Genomic DNA, 15,283 nt, shown 5'->3' with positions numbered 1-15,283 from the left:
CCTTTCTCACAGTTTCTGTGCACGCGCTTTCCTTCCGTTCCTCAGTCAGGCTTTGCGCCTGCACACCTCTCACCTGCTGGGTGACCCTCTCACCTGCTGTTCCCTCCACTTGACTGCCCATCCATACTCCCTGCCTGACAGACACACCTCCCCTTCATCTCCCCTCTATTTCAGACCTCCTTGCTGCAGATTAAGTAGCATATTCATCAGGCAGAACATTTGGAAACATACTGTCACACAATGCTTCATTGTATATATTCATTTTTAATGTTTCAAATAATAATATTTGAATTTTGATTGGAATTGTATTAAACCCCCAAAATTCATAATTTCACAGTAGTCTTGTCAGTAATGCTATGAATTCAAATCATATATAAAAATTATTTTAGACCAAGAAGTACTTAAACTTATAAATTGTTAAAACTTGTTTTAAAAATCAAAGCTGTGTTCAGATCTCAGCCAGTTTTATCACCAACTTTTAAACTAGGAGTGGAGGAGTACTTTCATTTATTTTACTCTAGATACTTTACGTTTTTAAAGTGGGGGAAAAAATTAGAAGTAAAGAAGAATAAAAAGTTGGTAAGTAAATTGTTCTGTCAGGTGGCCGCACCCCTTCTGTTCTTAGCCACCTGATCCTGCACGCTGACCTCCCCACCCCCTGACTGGAGAAGCTGTCCTGCTGGAGGTACCCCGGCGATTCAGACCTCCTGTGGGCATTCAGCAGTGCTGCCTGTCAGCCTGAGGGCCCCTAGTTTTATAACAGATTCTGAAACTGACCTCAAGGTAAATGAGTGTTTCCAGGGATCCAGTCCCAGTGATTGAAACTGGGTTAGAATTTAAGGGTTTGTTTTGTTTTGAAGTTAAAAAAAGTAGAAGAGAAAATTGTTCGGATGACTTTCTTTTGATACTAGATTTATTTTGTGCTGAAACAAAAGTCTTTAGAGGGGGACTTAATCCAGGCAGTCCTGGGATGTGTGTCTCTGGGTTTGGATCATTTGATGAGGGAGTATTAGGAGCTTTGCTTATGTCATTTTTCTAGGAATAGGCACCCAGTGTTGTGTGTTCATTTGTCCAGCGCCAGACCTGAGGTATGGACATTTGGTTTGCTTTGAAGGTACATCTTTGTGTTAATGCCACTTTTGTTTTCTCCTGTAGCCTTTGGAGGTGAGAAGTGGAAAACAAATGTTTTATTAACATCATTTCTTTGTCCTGGGTAAGTGGAGTTTTCAATAAGAACTTGCTTAACATAGTTATATTTTAGTTCCCAGAATTTCTGTCCTGTAAGTCTAATCTTTTCTGTGTGTATCCAAGAAAATGAATTTAATTTTTAAAAAATGAATGTTCAGTGAACATTTGCAGAATGACTACTACCTGTTTTACCTGGAAAAAATTGCCTTTAGACAGGAGAGTTTTTTATGTATTCCTTTTCTTAAAAGTCTGTTTCTTAGTCTAGCAATCCCGAGCATGATGAAAATATGTTAAGGGGTAAATTTCATAAGGTGCTGATAGAAGTTTAAGTCAAGCAAAACCAATTAGAAGAGCAATTCTGTTTTCTACTAAAGTTTTTTTATTTTTTCATTTATTTTTAATTGAAGGGTAATTGCTTTACAGTATTGTGTTGGTTTCTACCAAACATCAACATCTACTGAAGTTTTAAATTCACATACCCTAATGACCCAGAAATTCCACTTTACTGTATATAGCACAGAAATTGTGATACTCACTGCATATGATTGCCACTATATCATTTTGCTTCTACCTCAAATGTTACCCAGAGGCCTATTGTGTCTTTCAGGATTGTGTTTGCTGACTTCTTCATAATGAACCTGATTCTGTGGGGAGAAGGCTCTTCAGCAGCTATTCCTTTTGGGACCTTGGTTGCCATATTGGCTCTTTGGTTCTGTATATCTGTGCCTCTGACATTTATTGGTGCATACTTTGGTTTTAAGAAGAATGTAAGTTTATAGATGTTAACTTATTTGAATGAATCTCAGCTGTGGAAATTAGCATATGCTACCTTAAAGATGCAAGTGTCTAGAAGATAGAAACTAGTCCTGTGGGATCTGAATTTCATAGAAACTTGATGATTTATTTGACTGCAGCCATTCTTGAAATAGTACTCAGAAATATGTGGCTAGAGAGAGGTTATGGATATAAACTTAGATTTCAAAGTTTCATAAGGAAATGTAAATGGAAACTAAAATAGATTACAGGAAATGAAATGCTAATTTAAACTAATGAAAAATATGAATTTATTACATTAAAAATAAATTGTTCCTTTATTTAACTTAAAAAGTACCTGTATCTTTTTTTCTTAGCAATAAATGTTTCTAATCTATATAACTTAACTAAGTAAACTGGGTAAAACTGAGTACGGGTTAGGAAGTAAAGCTGTAAAAAAAAAAATCAGTGACCTTACAGTAAGGATAGCAGTCTTTTTAATATGTAGTTTTAGGATAAAGTTTATATACTTAGCTGCTAGTATTTGATTTTAGGAAGGATTATAATCAAGGCTCAGTCCCTCCCTCCAGTCTGTCTGTCTCCACGTCTGCTGCCCGCTTTCTACCCACAGGCCAAGAGGAAACTGAGAATTCATTCTTGTGTCCTTCTCTAACTCTGCTATCTTTGCTCTTCTCTGAAAATGTCTCCACAAGGTTGAAAGAAGTTACATAGTTCAATACACCTTGTGAGGGCACCTGGAATACCTTGGAAGAAACTACTTTTAAGAGACTTCAGAGTTTCCACTGCACCTACCATGCCAGGCTACTAAAAGATTTCTCAGTTCTTTGACATTTTGTTTATGACTTGAAATCTGTATAGCATAAATAGTAAACTGACATGATTTGAAATTTTTAAATTACACGGATGAAATAAGTACTTAAAATTCTAAAAATATAAAATTTGAAGAATGGTATAGTGATTCTCTCTGCCTCTATACACATCATTGACATATGAAATAATTGAGTTCACAGAAGTATATTCTCAATGAGAATATCAGGTTTTAACTTTTGCTGTATCATAACAAAAGACTATAGAAGTAGGTTTTGAACTTTTTTTACAAGGAAGTGAATTTCTACATGTGTACTCTCCCCCCCTCCCCCTCATGTTACTATATTTAGGTGCTTTAGGCTCCAGTTGTTTTTATACTACCATGTAGTGTGTTATAGAAAAGAATCATTGAGAACATCACCAATAATTTATGATCATAAAGCTTCATATAACCGTTCATTATCTTCCTTGTGTTCTTAAGTCTTAGCAAAAATTGAGCAATTTTAATAGAAATGCCATTGTCCATCTCCAAAAAACACATTGACAACAGTTTCAGAACCAGCCCATTTCTTTTTTGTTTTTTGTTTTTTTCATTTATTTTCATTAGTTGGAGGCTAATTACTTTACAATATTGTGGTGGTTTTTGCCATACATTGACATGAATCAGCCATGGATTTACATGTGTTCCCCATCCTGAACTCCCCTCCCACCTCCCTCCCCATCGCATCCCTCTGGGTCATCCCAGGGCACCAGCCCCAAGCACTTGTCTCATGCATCCAACCTGGACTGGCAGTCTCTTTCACACTTGATAATATACATGTTTCGATGCTGTTCTCTCAGATCATCCCACCCTCGCCTTCTCCCATAGAGTCCAAAAATCTGTTCTGTACATCTGTGTGTCTTTTTCTGTCTTGCATATAGGGTTATCGTTACCATCTTTCTAAATTCCATATATATGCATTAGTATACTGTATTGGTGTTTATCTTTCTGGTTTATTTCATTCTGTATAATGGGCTCCAGTTTTCATCCATCTCATTAGAACTGATTCAAATGTATTCTTTTTAATGGCTGAGTAATATTCCATTGTGTATATGTACCATAGCTTCCTTATCCATTCGTCTGCTGATGGGCATCTAGGTTGCTTCCATGTCCTGGCTGTTATAAACAGTGCTGCGATGAACATTGGGGTACACGTGTCTCTTTCAGATCTGGTTTCCTCTGTGTGTACGCCCAGGAGTGGGATTGCTGGGTCATATGGCAGTTCTATTTCCAGTTTCTTAAGGAATCTCCACACTGTTCTCCATAGTGGCTATACTAGTTTGCATTCCCACCAACAGTGTAAGAGGGTTCCCTTTTCTTCACACCCTCTCCAGCATTTATTGCTTGTAGACTTTTGGATAGCAGCCATCCTGACTGGCGTATAATGGTACCTCATTGTGGTTTTGACTTGCATTTCTCTGATAATGAGTGATGTTGAGCATCTTTTCATGTGTTTGTTAGCCATCTGTATGTCTTCTTTGGAGAAATGTCTGTTGAGTTCTTTGGCCCATTTTTTGATTGGGTCATTTATTTTTCTGGAATTGAGCTGGAGGAGTTGCTTGTATATTTTTGAGATTAATCCTTTGTCTGTTTCTTCACTTGCTATTATTGTCTCCCATCCTGAAGGCTGTCTTTTCACCTTGCTTATAGTTTCCTTTGTTGTGCAAAAGCTTTTAAGTTTAATTAGGTCCCATTTGTTTTATTTTTGCTTTTATTTCCAATATTCTGGGAGGTGAGTCTTAGAGGATCCTTCTGTGATTTATGTCAGAGTGTTTTGCCTATGTTCTCCTCTAGGAGTTTTATAGTCTCTGGTCTTACATTTAGATCTTTAATCCATTTTGAGTTTATTTGTGTGTATGGTGTTAGAAAGTGTTCTCGTTTCATTTTTTTTACCAGTGGTTGACCAGTTTTCCCAGTACCACTTGTTAAACAGGTTGTCTTTTTTCCATTGTATATTCTTGCCTCCTTTGTCAAAGATAAGGTGTCCATAGGTACGTGGATTTATCTCTGGCCAGCCCATTTCTTACAGTAAATATACAACTAAAAGGAGCTTAACTCTACCTTTGTATTAACTGCTATTTTCTGAGTCCTATATTGTTTCCTCCTGTGTGTTTCTTATTTTGTTTAAAGCCACTAGTCATTAGATCACTGCTGGAAATGGTGGTGGCTTGTTCCAGTAGACAGACTGACTATTGTACCTGGTGGTATCTGGTTTGGGGCTTCTAAATACAAGTTTCACTCTGATGACCTAGGTAGACTTGTATTGCCGTTAGTGTCAGCATGGAAGCTGAGAAAAAACTGACAAATAATCTAGTGCAGAGAAGAATTTCTTAAATAGATAAATAATTATTAACCCTTTCTCTCTCTTTTTTTTTTTTTAACTGAAGGCCATTGAACACCCAGTTCGAACCAATCAGATTCCACGTCAGATTCCTGAACAGTCTTTCTACACAAAGCCATTACCTGGTATTATCATGGGAGGGATTTTGCCCTTTGGGTGCATCTTTATACAGCTTTTCTTCATCCTAAATAGTATTTGGTAAGCTGAGCACTGAGTCCTCTTACTCTCATTCCCACTGTATGTACTGCTAGCTTTCTCTTTTTGTTCATAGGGCTTACTGTTTATACCTTTAAATGGAAGCCGTTCTCCAGTAGTCAGGAATCTTAAGAGAGAAAAAGTTGTTTTATCTTTTCAGTGTTAGAAGAATTGTGATAATTATTATTAATTTATTACTTAATTCTTACAGCTCTATGAGGCGGATATTATCCCATTTTACAGAGATGAAAATGAGATTTTGAAGGTTAAGTAATTTGCCTGTGTCACCCAGCTACCATGTGACAGAAAATTCACCTAAGTCTCTCCAGTTCTATGTTTTAATAAGTAATCTGTACTGCTTCAGAGGAGTGTCTTTGAGCTCTTGATGGGAGGGAATTCAGGCAAGCATTGTTGAACTAGGCAACCTTCAAAGTCGTTTCTTATCCCAGGATCCCTTCATTCTCTGGTTTCTTGTTCAAGTAGAAAAACGCACCGTGGTAATTTTGAGCTGCTCATACACTGCAGTATGTTGTGATCTTTATTTGATCACATTGACATATGCTACAGAAAGTATCAGGGTTCCAGGTAGCATTGTCAGAACTAAATTTGAATGTTTTTAGTTATTAGAGCCTGTCTTTCCTTCCTGTTTTCCAAATTCAGCTGATGCTATCATATATGATAAGAAACAGTCTGTACCCAATATAACCTTTTCTTAGTTTGGCTCTGTCTTTACATTAATTGGGGGGGGGGGGTGTCAAATTTTTTCTGACTCACCAATAGCAGACAGACTAAGCATATTTGAATAAATAAGAGTTTCGAGTCCTCCTGGAACAGGAAGACGGTTCAGCGCATTGTTGTGTCCTGCCCTGCCCTGCCGCATACATCACCGTCTAAACCTGTGAGAATTTGTCGTCGATTAGATGGGAGAAAAAGCAAACATTTTCAGTTCAAAAAAAAAGGAGTGTGTCATTTACTGTGTCAAAAAGAAGCTGTTGATCGATTCCTCTGACTTGTTTGATTGTAGGTCACACCAGATGTATTACATGTTTGGCTTCCTGTTCCTGGTGTTTATCATTTTGGTTATTACCTGTTCCGAAGCAACTATACTTCTTTGCTATTTCCACCTGTGTGCAGAGGTATGGATTAGCAATATTCGCTTAATGTTAATTTGCTAACAGTATTTATAATTTTGGCATAAGGTAACCTTGAATACTATTAATTGAAGTAAATATGTGTTATTAAGGTAGAAATTGACCTATATTCCTAAATCAAATACAGCCATCTTTAAGACTGAGTTAAGATAGTTTCCCAGTGCAGTATATTTATTATTTATTTAGAACTTAACTTTTAAAATGTTAATTTCCTAAGAATAGCACATTATGCTGAATTTTTAAAAAACTGTTGGACTTTAAAATTACTATTCTTATTGTGATACAGACACTTATAGACTGAAAATTTAGTGAGAGCAAACATTTTACGTGGAAAAATTTATTAAAACGTATCAGAGATTTTGTTTCAGTGAGTTACATACTTGGCAGCAAGACAAAATGATGATGTCCTTGGGTGACTTTTAAAAGATTTAGATTGTGTTATTTCTATACAGGAGATAAAATCTTTTTTTTTTTTAGGAGATAAAATCTTAACTGTTAAATTTGTTATGCTTTTTTAGGAAATTGAAGTTAAGTTCATGTAACATGAAATCAACCATTACAAAGGGAACAATTCAGGGGCACTTACTGCATATACAGTATTGGGTAATCACTGTCTCCGTCTCAGAATAGTTTCCTCACCCCTAAAGAAAACCCCGTACCCACTAAGCAGTTACTTCCTGTTCTCTCTCCCCATCACACCCTGGCAGCCACCAGTCTGCTTCTGTCTCTACAGATTTGTCTGTTCTGGAAACTTCATATAAATGGAAGTGCACAATATGTGTGCCCTTTTGTGTCTGGCTTCCTTCAGTTGGCAGTGTTTTAAGGTTCATCTCACTGTAGCATGTGTCAGTGCTTCGTTCCTTTTTATAGCTGAGTAATTTTCCATCATATAGTTACACTCCAGTTTGTTTATACATTCATTCACTGAGGGACATTAGGTTTGTTTCCACCCTTTGGCTATTGTGAATAGTGCTGCTATGAACATCCATGTACAAATACTCATTTGGGTACCTGTTTGCAGTTCTTTGGGGTATATATGTCAGAGTGGTATTGCCGAGTCATATAGTTACTTTTTTTTTTTTGTTTAACTTTTTGGGGAACCATCAAACTTCCACAGTGGCTGCACCATTTTATATTCCTACTAACAATGCACAAAGGTTCCAGTTTCTCCACATCCTTACCAGTTACCTGATATTTTCTGGTTTTTTAAGTTATAGCCACCATAGTGGGTGTGAAGTGGTGTCTCATTGTGGTTTTGATTTTCATTTTCCCAATGACTAATGATGATGAGCATATTTTCTTGTGTATCTTGTTTGGAGAAATGTCGAATTCCTTTGGTCATTTATAAGTTAGGTGGTTTATAATTTTGTTTAATTGTAAGAGTTCTTTTTATATTCTGGATACTAACCTTTATCAGATTATGATTTGTAAATATTTTCTCCCATTCTGTAGTTTTTCTTCTCACTTTCTTAATAATGTTTGGCACCAAAGTTTTTGTATGTTTCTTTTCTTTTAGGGAATCATACATTTTAAAATACAGCCTAATGCTTTATTATTCATAAACCATTTAAGATTTTTCTACATGTTTTTAGCCAATCTTTTAAGTAGCTCCATCAAAGATAGAAGGAGCTTCTCGGCACCTTTAGTGAAATTGCCAAATTTCAGTATGGAAAGGGACTGGAATCAATAGCAAAAACTAGGTTTGAGGGGCTATTCCATTTAGCTGTGTTCTCTTTATTAACTTTCTTCAGCTGCATTATCTGTTAATTGGAAAGTAATTCTTGATCCTGAATTTTTTTCTCTTCTACTCAGGATTATCATTGGCAGTGGCGTTCATTCCTCACCAGTGGCTTTACTGCAGTGTATTTCTTAATATATGCTATACATTACTTCTTCTCAAAACTGCAAATCACAGGGACCGCAAGTACGATCCTGTACTTCGGGTATACCATGATAATGGTTTTGATCTTCTTTCTTTTTACAGGTAAGAATTAGAATGATTTATTTAGTTAATAACATTATTTATAATTATTATTTATAATTATTTTGCTTTTGTAAAACCCATGAAGGCATCTACTACTTAGTGCTCCTATATTTAGTTCTCAGTGCAACTTAGCGTAGTTTGGTCTGCCCGTGAGGGTAGGTGAGGGTGAGGTGAGTGTCGGTCAAGCAAAGGTGAGAAGTCAGGACCTAGGGGAAGAAGACGACCAGGGACCATTGTGCTGAAAGTACAGGGGCGCCTGGAGCAGAGCGTCTCGAGGCTTGCCCCTGTTCATCTCTTAATGGAACAGTCTTGCTTCTGCTCATTTCAAAAATAGAGTAAAAAGCTCTAGCTACCTAAATTGAGGAGTAAGTAGAAATTGGAGGTTAGAAATTTAAGATGAGATTGAGAATAAATGATGCCAAGAAAAGATGAGCATAGGACATGCCTTATTCTCGAAGTTTTAAACTGCAGGTTTATATCTCCACTTCCAAACCCATTTACCTAGTGGGATAAAGCGTGCTTTACACTGGTATTTATGCATGCACACCTACCTAGTGGGGTAAAGTGTGCTTTACACTGGTATTTAATGCATGCACACCTACCTAGTGGGATAAAGCGTGCTTTACACTGGTATTTATGCATGTACACCTTCTCTGTCGGCCTAGGAAAGTTCTCTGTATCTCAGTGCTTGGGTGCTTGGGGACGCTTAAACCACAACAGCAAATGGAGGGACCATTGCTTTTATCTTAAGATTGTGTTGCATGCTATGTGAGGAAGTATAGGAGTCAAAAAGAAAAAAAAACTTGTTAAAAAATTAACTTTTCTACTTTCTACTCATCTGTTAGCATTTAAGAGAATTAGGTAGAGTTTTGAAGTGCCCCTGTTGTTATATCAGTGTATATAACAGGATTCAGGCACTTAGATCAATTCTGTACATCAGGTCATTCATTGGTCAGACATAGTGGTGTAGGTGTGTGTGTGTTGGGGGGATGCGTATCTTGGTCTCTGTGTGATAGATTTAGATCCACAGCCGTAAGTCTCCATAAATGATCTGTAAAACTGTCATAGCCTATGAAACGAGGATTACTGTTTGGGGGCATCTGTATCCGTGTCTGTGAATACATATACAGTTTATTCCTTGTTACACACAAAAAATCATGGTCTGGGTGAATGTCTTGTTTTTCCAGGCACATGTTATCATGATCATTCAACCATCACTTCAACTTTATTGTTCTTGACTTTTAAAGCATCATATTTTTACTTATTTTGAATAAAACAAATTTTCTAATCTAAATTCTGGAGCCACATCAAATTTAAATCAACCAATGAAGCCAGTGACTTTTAGTGTACTTCAGTTTGTGGGAAAGGGTCTCTGCATGGGCATGCTGAGCCCTTTGAGAGTCTAGCATTTTTCTCTCCACATTTATTTCAGGACTCTACACTGACACCGTTTTTTTAAGTCAATCTGTTTTACAAAACAATAATTATTATTCTGCCACATTAGGAAAGATGCCACTTTTAGTATGTACACTGTACCCATTTAGTATTAAGAACAAAATAAAATACTAGAAGTACTTGAAGAACAAAGTAAACTTAACTTTCTTGGAGTTGCTAGTGTGATGATAAAATGTTTTTTCTCATCGTAAAATGCCTTCTATTATCTTGAAGTTCTTGTTTCACATAAAATTGTTTCAGTGTATTTATGTTCTCACCTTTACTTTTCTGGAATTAACCCCAACCTCTTCTCAAGCCTTAATAATGACCCTTTGAATATCCAGAAGGTATATCTGTGTGTCCTCGAAAAAGCACATAGTGCATGACATGTGCAGAGCAGGTGCTTGGTTACATGTATGATGTAAGAATGGGTATAATAACATTCATAACTTCTGTGGCTATGTCCCAACTATAGTCTCTTGACTTATAAAATCTTAAAACAATGGTGAAAAACATTGGAACTTTAAAACTTCCACAAGGGGCATGTGTATCCCCTTCTATATTCTATAGCCCTACCTATTGACTATTTCTTAGGGGATAATCTTGGGGAAAATGCTATGCATCAATTCTAAAGTGTGGTAGGCAGTTTCATAATTTAGTATGTATTCTCTTGCAAAACAGGGTCTCTGAATTTACATTTAGTGATGTAAGTATGGTACAGTTTAAAAGGATGCTGCACTTGCAATCAGAAGAAGTAAATCTGAATCCTGGCCTTTCTTATCAGCTACAGGCCCTAAACAGTTCCATAATCCCTCAGAGCCTCACTTTCATCAACTGTCTGGCATTCAAAATTTTTGGACTCTAAAGTGATAAAAATACCTGAAAATCAAGGCCTGTATCTTTTCATGAATCTGCTCATTTATTCTGTGTAACAGTCTGTGGAGGCCGGGAGGGCAGATAAAATTCTCTCTCTTTAATGAGATAAATGGGGTGGAGATTCCAGGTGACTCATCTAAAGAGGATTCGCACAGCTCAGGACAGCGCTGCTGTGTCCTCCAGTTCTATGCCACCTCTCATCTCAGAGGACGTGTGTCTTTATTATTATTCTTTATCATATCACGTTAACACTTAGTAAAATCTTTCTGAGTTATTTTGTAATAATAATCTTTGAAAACTGATCATTCCCAATAACTGTGCTTAGAAAATAGTCCCTTTTAATTCTGTGAATCTGACATTCTGGTTTTTAAACTGTTCATATCGTATGTTGAATTAATAGCATTTTCCATTTTGTGATAAGAAAGTATTTTTAAATAGGAAAGTAAGATTGGCATCCTTTTTCTCTTCCAATTTTAGCCTTTTCCATGTAATAAGAAAAAGAATATATTATAGAAAGCTTTAGATAATCTTATAGCATAAAAAGTTTTTTTTTAATCAATTTCTGTAAGAAATTTGATTTGAATTAGTTTTGTATTTTTCAGAAAAGTTTGGTGTATTCCTGGTAATGGCTTATAGTTTTGGTTTATAGTTTTATGGCTTTTTTAAGGAACCAGTCATTTTAAGCCTGTACTTTTATGTAAATCATGAAGCTGCCTTTGAAAGGAGGTTGACTTTTGTTTTTTCTTTTATAGGAACAATTGGCTTCTTTGCATGCTTTTGGTTTGTTACCAAAATATACAGTGTGGTGAAGGTTGACTGAAGAAGCCCAGTGTGTCCAGTTAAAACAGAAATAAATTAAATTCTTCATCAACAAACACCTGTTTTTGTGACTGCCTTGAGTTTTACCAGACTTACTGGCCTAGTAACCCTTAAGAAACATGATTCTAAATACACCTCTCCCGGCACACCAGTCCCCGCAGAGTGTGTTATCAACACTGAAACATTTGTATCGTGATTTGATTAAGTATATATTCAGTTGTTCTCGATGAAGAGCAAATTTAAATATTATGTGCATTTGTAAATATAATAGCTATAAAATTTTCAGTACTTCTAATGGCAGAATAGAAGAGGCCATGTTAAACAATACTGATGAAATACAGGACAGTTCATTGTAAATAGGATTTTCTAGGCTCGGTAGGTGGAAAGAATTATTTTTCTTTGAAGGAAGTAACTTTTTATCATGGTAATTTTGAAGGATGATTCCTACGATGTGTATTGGGGTGGGGGGGATGCTGCTTTTAAAAAAATCTTGTATTGGTTGTAACTGTTCATATCTTCTTTTCTGTGTTGACTTCATTATTCCCATGGTATTGGCCTTTTAAACTATGTGCCTCTGAGTCTTTCAATTTATAAATTTGTTATCTTAATAAATATTGTAAAAACACCTTCATTGCATCATTACCTGTTATATATTCATGGGGATTCTGTAACTACAGATCTAACTACCAGTGGTGTTTTTAAGTGATTTATACTGTTTTATCAGATTCTACTGATTTTTGCTAATATACTTTCTGAGCTTTGAGCTAAATGAAATTCCAATTTCCCAGTCTTTGTAACAAAACTAAACTTTTCACTATTAGGCAGAAACAGAAATTTTAGTCATGCATATCTAACCAGATGAATTATGTAAGTATAGTAGTTAATATGAGCCTACTGCATTGCCGTTAAGGATTTCATATTTTTTTTACCTGTTTTTCAAAATACAGTATTTTTTATTTTTTTAAATCAGCTTTTATGATCTATACATTAACAATGACTAGCAGCTCTTCTTCTTCAGACGTATGATTACGTTTGTCTTAATTTGGATTTCCTGAAATTAAGAAATCACTGTGTTGCACCGTGTTGACTGGGACTGTCTCCTGGACAGCGGGAAGCTAAGCGGGTGGGGCTGGGTCAGCCGCATTGTGGACATTCACCTGTCAGCAGAGCTGGGCTGGAAGGAGCTGGGCGCTCAGCATCTATCCCATGATACTGCCGCTGAGCCAGGACCCAGCCACAGGGTCCCCTCTTGGTGGCTGTCTCCACCGTGACCCCTCTGCTCTGGACGATGTGGCTTTGGAGAACTGGCCAACCCCTTGAGGAGGGACATGTTGAGAAACTGATGAAGCTGCAGAACCAAGGTCGTAGACTCTTCTCTCAGGACTTCAAGGAAACAGATAGTAAGGATTGGACCCCCGAGTGTCATGGGAAAACGTGACTCAATAAGTGTGATTGTGCAAACCAGCTGCCATCAGAAACGACTCTTCCCCTGCCCTCCTGGTTCATATGACCTCCTGAGACCCATTACATGAAGCTGTCAAAGAACTGGGCAGTCAACCTGTGTGGAATGGGGCCTCCGGAATCTGGTGTCTTTTGACAGACACACCCTGGGAGGCAGTGGTTTCCGTGGAGCCACGGGAGAGGCTTTGAACTGGCACCAATGCAGTGATGCCTCATTGGGCTTTTGAGTGTGTGTGTGCATGCACGCTTGTGTGAAAAGGGGAGTAGAGGTGATGCGGAAGGGACCAAAGTGTTAGATGGGGTTGTTTCAGCCCTGTTCTACCACTAATGAGCAGATCCCTTCCAATATAAAGCCTTTGACGAAAGTATTCCCTTTCCATCCTCAGAACTCACGCTACTTTGTTCAATACTGATGTCTGGTCCTAAATATTAATATTACTCAATATTATTATATAACTTTGCAGACTTATCCTTCCAAATAGATCACAGGCCTTTCAAGGGCAGGAACCACTGCTGCTTCTTTGGTTCAGGCCTCAAGTGTAACAGGACTTTGCATTTGGTAGGTGTGTGTTTGGGAGCGAAAGAGGATGAGACAGTTGGATGGCATCATCTACTCAATGGACATGAGTTTGAGCAAACTCTGGGAGATAGTGAAGGACAGGGAAGCCTGGTGTGCTGCAGTCCATGGGATTGCAAAGAGTCAGACACTGAGCGACTGAACAACACCAAGGCACATATTTGTTAATCAAAACTAGGCTTTTAAATGATAAGTGATACTGATTTTAAATATTTAAATTGATACAATGATAGAAAGACACCGTTTCAATGTTTTGTTTAGCTCTCAGATGCCAGAATGTGCTGTTTTGATCTTGTGAAATTTTGCATTTTAATGTGCGTCCAGCCACATTGTCTTGTACACTTGTTCTCTGTTCATTGACAGTTGTTAAAACAAATCAGCACTGGCAGAACTTGGCCAGCTTCTCTCTGCACTTGGTTTGAACTGTTACCCATGGAACCAGCTCAAACATAAAGCTACAAAGAGGCTAATTGAAATCAGAATGCTGGGTCATTTCTCATTCAAATAAAACAGATGGCCCTCCTTGCCACACTTCTGTCAAATCTGGGGTGGGTGGGGAGGGAAATGAATGTGTTTTTAACTCCCACTCGGGCTTACTCTGCTCCTTGAAGGCGTTGCATGCAGCTACCAAAGGAAGTGTGGCGGGGGATGCAGGAGGGAGGGCTTTTTTAAATAGAGCCTGTGTCCCTTTATTTTGAAGATTTAAGAAAAAGCACTTTAACAGGGATAGTCTGTATTCACAGTTACAATTTAGATTCTGAATATTTAATTTTGACTTATTCAAATTTTTCTTTGGAATAGGTAATCCACACACATGGTTAACAATTCAAAATGTATAAGAATATAGAGAGAAGTAAGTCTACTTTCAACCTCCAGTTACTGACTTCTCTTGCCTGGAGACAGTCATGGTTAACCATTTCTTTCCAGAAATTGAAATTTTGTTCTTAATGTACCGACTTGAAACCTTTTTTTTTATTTCCTATTTAACTGACAGTATTAAGAGTATTCCGTTTCAGAGTTGCTTGTGAGAGTTTTAAGAAAGCAACTGTGGAGATTGTATTTTTATTGGGCAGAGTATGTTTGATATATTAGTACAAAGCATTGCTGTTACAAAGTCACCTCATTGATACTTAATAGATTTGTAAGGTGGTATAAACCACCTCTTAGGACTTGTTTGGGGAAAGAAATCTGAGAGAAACTTGAAGAGAAAATTCTTACTCCATAGCGAGGTAGTTGCCACAGCTTCACTGCCCAGAGACCACACGATGACGAGCAATCTGATGAAAGACCCCAGCTCACAAAGGGTGTTTCATAACGAGTTGAGGTTGTGCACCAGAGTGAGTCCCCGAAGCACGTGGGTGCCTTGGAGAAAACTCTCCCATCCTGGATACCGAATCTGTACCTAAGAGAAAATGACTTCTGAAACAAGGCGATTTTATGAGTGTTTAAAAGAATCCCAAAAAAAAGACCTCAGCTCCTGTGGCCCCTTGTTACTGATTTTTGGAAAAGCAACTTAAAAACAACCTGGTGCCTGGCTAAAATGTGCACTTGGCAGTTTGTCTTGATGCTCGCACATGCGTGCACATGCACACAGACACACACACACACACTGCCTCAGGAGCTGGGTGCCCTCCCA

At 37.5% G+C, this 15,283-nt stretch overlaps 1 protein-coding gene across 2 annotated transcripts in view; it reads left to right on the top strand.

Annotated features, from left to right (window-relative positions):
• Positions 1–12,234, top strand: part of TM9SF2 (transmembrane 9 superfamily member 2) — a 50,679-nt gene extending 38,445 nt beyond the window's left edge. For both annotated transcript variants that reach the window (XM_020898585.2, XM_070471455.1), the window contains exons 12-17: positions 1,156–1,213; positions 1,796–1,955; positions 5,197–5,348; positions 6,370–6,481; positions 8,309–8,480; positions 11,543–12,234. In XM_020898585.2, coding sequence (XP_020754244.2) covers positions 1,156–1,213; positions 1,796–1,955; positions 5,197–5,348; positions 6,370–6,481; positions 8,309–8,480; positions 11,543–11,610 — 722 coding nt within the window. In that variant the 3' untranslated portion in view covers positions 11,611–12,234. The remainder of the gene's footprint in view (positions 1–1,155; positions 1,214–1,795; positions 1,956–5,196; positions 5,349–6,369; positions 6,482–8,308; positions 8,481–11,542) is intronic.
• The last annotated feature ends 3,049 nt before the right edge of the window (positions 12,235–15,283 follow it).

Source organism: Odocoileus virginianus, chromosome 8 (assembly GCF_023699985.2).
Source record: "Odocoileus virginianus isolate 20LAN1187 ecotype Illinois chromosome 8, Ovbor_1.2, whole genome shotgun sequence".
NCBI lineage: Eukaryota > Metazoa > Chordata > Mammalia > Artiodactyla > Cervidae > Odocoileus > Odocoileus virginianus.
The sequence above is the reverse complement of the archived record's forward strand: the minus strand, read 5'-3'. Positions and strand labels throughout refer to the sequence as shown.